Raw genomic sequence first — 3,958 nt, forward strand, 5'->3', positions numbered from 1 at the left:
GAATGAGTCTTCTGAACTTTTGAAAATAAGTTGAATCAGTACAAACCTCTCTTTCCTGGTGTAACTATGTCCACACTGGGCTCTTGCACCATTTCAATATACGATCTATTCAGTTAAAGCAACACAAAAGCTGTGCACAGATGAGCCCCCTGGGGACTTCAGACACCCAGTGCCTTTTGTGTGGGTCATGGTAGGAATCCACCCTAGAACGCACCCACTCAGCCTTGGGATAGGGGAGATACTGAAGAAAAACAGGAGGAGAGAATATAGTAGATAGGCAAATACTGCTTGCCTTGCTGTCATCTTGTGCTGGGACGTGGCATTTTTCCCTGAATGCTGTCAGAGTCATACTGGCCTCTCGAGTATGAACCCAGGAGACCACAAAGCTCCAGGCTGTGTCTGTAGTCTATCAGCAAAGTGGAATGTAAACCCAACACTTACACGCCCTCCAAGGACCCGCGTGGCAGGGATGACAGCCCGGGCAGCATCCCAACCATCTCGTTTATGCAGAAACAAACCGGAGTGGAGAGCCAAGTCTCTCTGGTGGGAATACAAGTGAATTTTGGCCAAAAAGCGAGGAGCCCTGAATTGCAAATTATGACAACTCTGGAAATTAATCTAGTAATGCTAAAAAAGGTTTCCTTGGCCAGAGGATCTGGACAGCCCCATGCCAGCAAGATGCATATCGGCATTGCCTACTTGTCCCAAGAGATCACCAGAGACAACTCTGAGAAGAAGACAGGAAGCAGTGACTTGGATCATGGCTGTTAGCGATCCCTCCATAGAATGAAATGAAAATGGGATCCCTCACTTTGAACATGGATTGTGTTTCAGGTAATGCCTCAAGTACTTTGGCATGAAGGCCACACCAGTAAGACACAAAGCCCTGAGCTTATTCCCAATTTTTCCGTATTTTCTGTGACCTTAGGGAAATTACTTTCTCTCCCAGCATCTAGGAACCCTGTTCTGCTGCAATATGAAGGAAATAACAGTCTCTTCGGGTATCTTGCCTGTTTGGATAACAAGCACTTTGTGACTGTGATATCCTACCTCCTTGTATGTACAGCACCTAGCACACTTCCATGTGCTACCATTATACAACCCCCCAGTAGCTGCATACAATATGAATTGCAAGGATAAAAACAGAACGTGGCACCATGTTCCAAGTGGGGCAGGAACCTAAAATAGAGAGGATAGATTACCATTCTTCTTTACTATACATCCCTTTCCAAGCCACTGTATGTGGCAGCATGAAAAAAGGTGGGGTTATGGCCCTGCTCCATCTTGTGCCTTTGCTGTATTGTACTGAGGACAGGCAATGGAGTCAGGACAGGCATTTTCTCTAGCCGTGCAAGGTGAGGGCATCCTGTGTACACCTATCCTCCGCCCCCATTCCCACCCCTGCGCAAAGCCTGGCTCTAACACTTGTGCCAGTACGTGCTGAGTCAGAGAGATCCCCCCAGGTCACTTCAGGCTTCTCTGTAAAACCCCCCATAACAAATACGTTTCTGAGACTTTAATGGAAAGATATTTATTTTTAAAGGAAAATTTCCCCTGAACTCCTGCCTGCATATGGGTTTTTCATAGAGAACAGCGATCCCGGCCTACATGAATTCAGTCCCAGGTCTGGGAAGCTGTCATCATGGTGCTATTCCAGGAGACACTGCCCGCATTTACATAAGATGTTGACTGCGCAGTGGCTTGTTACTACTGTGCCGTAGCGTCGCGTGGCACAAAGAGTGACACAATGCTACTGCGTAGCAGTAATGAGCTGCTGCACAGTCAGTGTCATCTAAAAGCCATTCGGGGATGACCCTGAAGTCATTTCATAGTGTAAACACAAGTACTAAATGACTGCGCAGTAACGACTGCACAGCCAGTGTCTCATGTTGATGCAGCCGCTGAACATGGACTTACTTACATACAGCCAGTTTCCAGGGTCGGGAAAGAAGGAAGAAGAGAATTTAACTTAACACTAGAAGTCACAAGCAGGAAATCAGACTGTTGAATTGTTTCAGTTTAATTAATCCAAGGTGCTATGGAAGTAAGATGATCTTATTACTATACCATTTTTAACCCAGCAGTGCCCCTGTGATTGACAACCACCTTGCACTAATAGCATAGACTATTCACAACGGTTTCTAACTTTATCAGCATGACTGACACCACCGCAATACACACGCAGTTGAAATTTGCCAGTGTATGTTTAACAAAGGAAGTGGCAGGCTGTCCGGCATGTGTTATTTTCAGCCAGGACACCACCTGTGAATGCCACTCCCCTCTGCAGAAGTTGTTATTACGGCCCCAGACATCTGTAATTCATAGGGAGCATGTGCCCGCAGCAGCCCTGGCTGCCTGTCATTCTTTTAATCTCAAAAGTCAGACAGTGAGTACATAATGCCTCGTTCCAGTTCTGGCTTTTAAATTAAAAATAAATAAGTAACAGTAGCAAGAAAGGAACCGTGCACATCCACACAGAGGAAGTGAGGGGCCTCGTGCCATCTTTTTCAAGGTACAACTTAGGCCAGATCATCTCTGATCCTCAGAATCCATACAAAGGATACTGCCCCTTCCCTGTACAAAGGGTTGGGCTTAGGCCCCCATAAAACAGCCCCTGACTCAGGTGCTCAGACCCCCTCAATTGGTCCACTGGGTAAGAGGGAGACAGACACAAAGAGGGAAGGGCAGCAGGAGTGGGGCTGGAGGGTCACTGTTGTGCCCCCAAATTGCCAGAGACTTACAGAGGTTTCGGGCTGCACTGGGTCTCCTCTATTCCCCTCCTGTCAAGGACACTAGGCCTAAGAGGAGGTTGAGGCAGGAGTGCATTTAACATCACCTGTACAGGAGCCGTGGCAGCTTGAGCCAAGGAAAGACAATGGCAGCCTCAGAGCCAGCAAAGAGGGGGCTTTGGGATCCTAGGCTGGACCATTGGCCACCATCACCAAAGGAGCGAATCCCCTCCTCCGAGTACTCTGGGAAGCTTGGTGAAAGAGCCCTGCCCATGCCCAGAACTCCTACCTGCTGCTTTTTAATAGAAAGCAGTGATCCCAGCCTACACAAATTCAGTCCCAGGGCTGGGAAACCAATTGCTGTAGTTTAAAGAAAAGCAGGATGGATGGGGAGGACAGGGCATTTGTATTCAGAACAGTCACTGGCATCATCCCCCAACACAGACACTACAGGAAAGAAGCAGAGTCAAAGTCAACAGAATTTCAAAATCTTGCAGGGAGGGTGACAGGTTTTTAAACCACAAAAAGTTACCAAGAAGGAGAAAAACCCAGTCCCCAGACTGGGCTGATGGCATGGGCACTGGGGTTATTCAACCATATCTTACTGGGACCCTCAGGGAATAGTTTAGAGGGCAAAACTTGTTCAGGTGAACCTATAACAGCACCTCATATGACATAACTGGGAAGCATCCCCTGTATAATGCTATTTAAATTGTCACTTACAAGAGCCATGTCCCACTGCAAACAGATCTTTGTACTTCGGATTCCTGCAACAAGAAAAGAAATGCAATGCTGGATTGATCGGTCATATGTAGCTCAACAGACCTGCATGGAACCTAAAGGATTAGGAAGTCTAAGGGTCGGATCTGGCAAATAGGTGTATGTGATCACAGATGGGCAATTTTTTTTTGCAGGATCAAAAACAATGCAAGGAGATGATGGCAGCACCTGGAAGAAATAAGGCAAGGGTAAGAGAAAGATGAGGTCAATGAGGTTTCATTCTGTAGGGCTGCCCACTTCGTGCACTGCAGTGTCATGGACAATTTACTTCTAAAAATACATCTTAGAGGAAGGCTCAGTGGCTGCTGCCTATATCCTAGGACCACCCCACTCATGTGAGAACTGGCGGCTACTCAGTCCATTCATGAGCAGTGTAACTTGCCTGCTGTAGGGTGGACTCAGCATCCCTAACCAGAAAGACAAATTCCTTCTTCAAAACTGTTTCCAAA

General features: G+C 47.0%; 1 protein-coding gene across 1 annotated transcript in view; it reads right to left on the reverse strand.

The window, feature by feature from the left end:
• The window catches only part of DNAI1 (dynein axonemal intermediate chain 1), a 210,982-nt gene that overhangs the window by 164,153 nt on the left and 42,871 nt on the right, over positions 1-3,958 (reverse strand). The window contains exon 12 of the mRNA XM_006026569.2: positions 3,453-3,496. Within this exon, the coding sequence (XP_006026631.2) occupies positions 3,453-3,496 (44 nt within the window). The remainder of the gene's footprint in view (positions 1-3,452; positions 3,497-3,958) is intronic.

The sequence above is a fragment of the Alligator sinensis genome, unplaced genomic scaffold, assembly GCF_000455745.1.
Source record: "Alligator sinensis unplaced genomic scaffold, ASM45574v1 scaffold783_1, whole genome shotgun sequence".
In the NCBI taxonomy this organism is placed as follows: domain Eukaryota; kingdom Metazoa; phylum Chordata; order Crocodylia; family Alligatoridae; genus Alligator; species Alligator sinensis.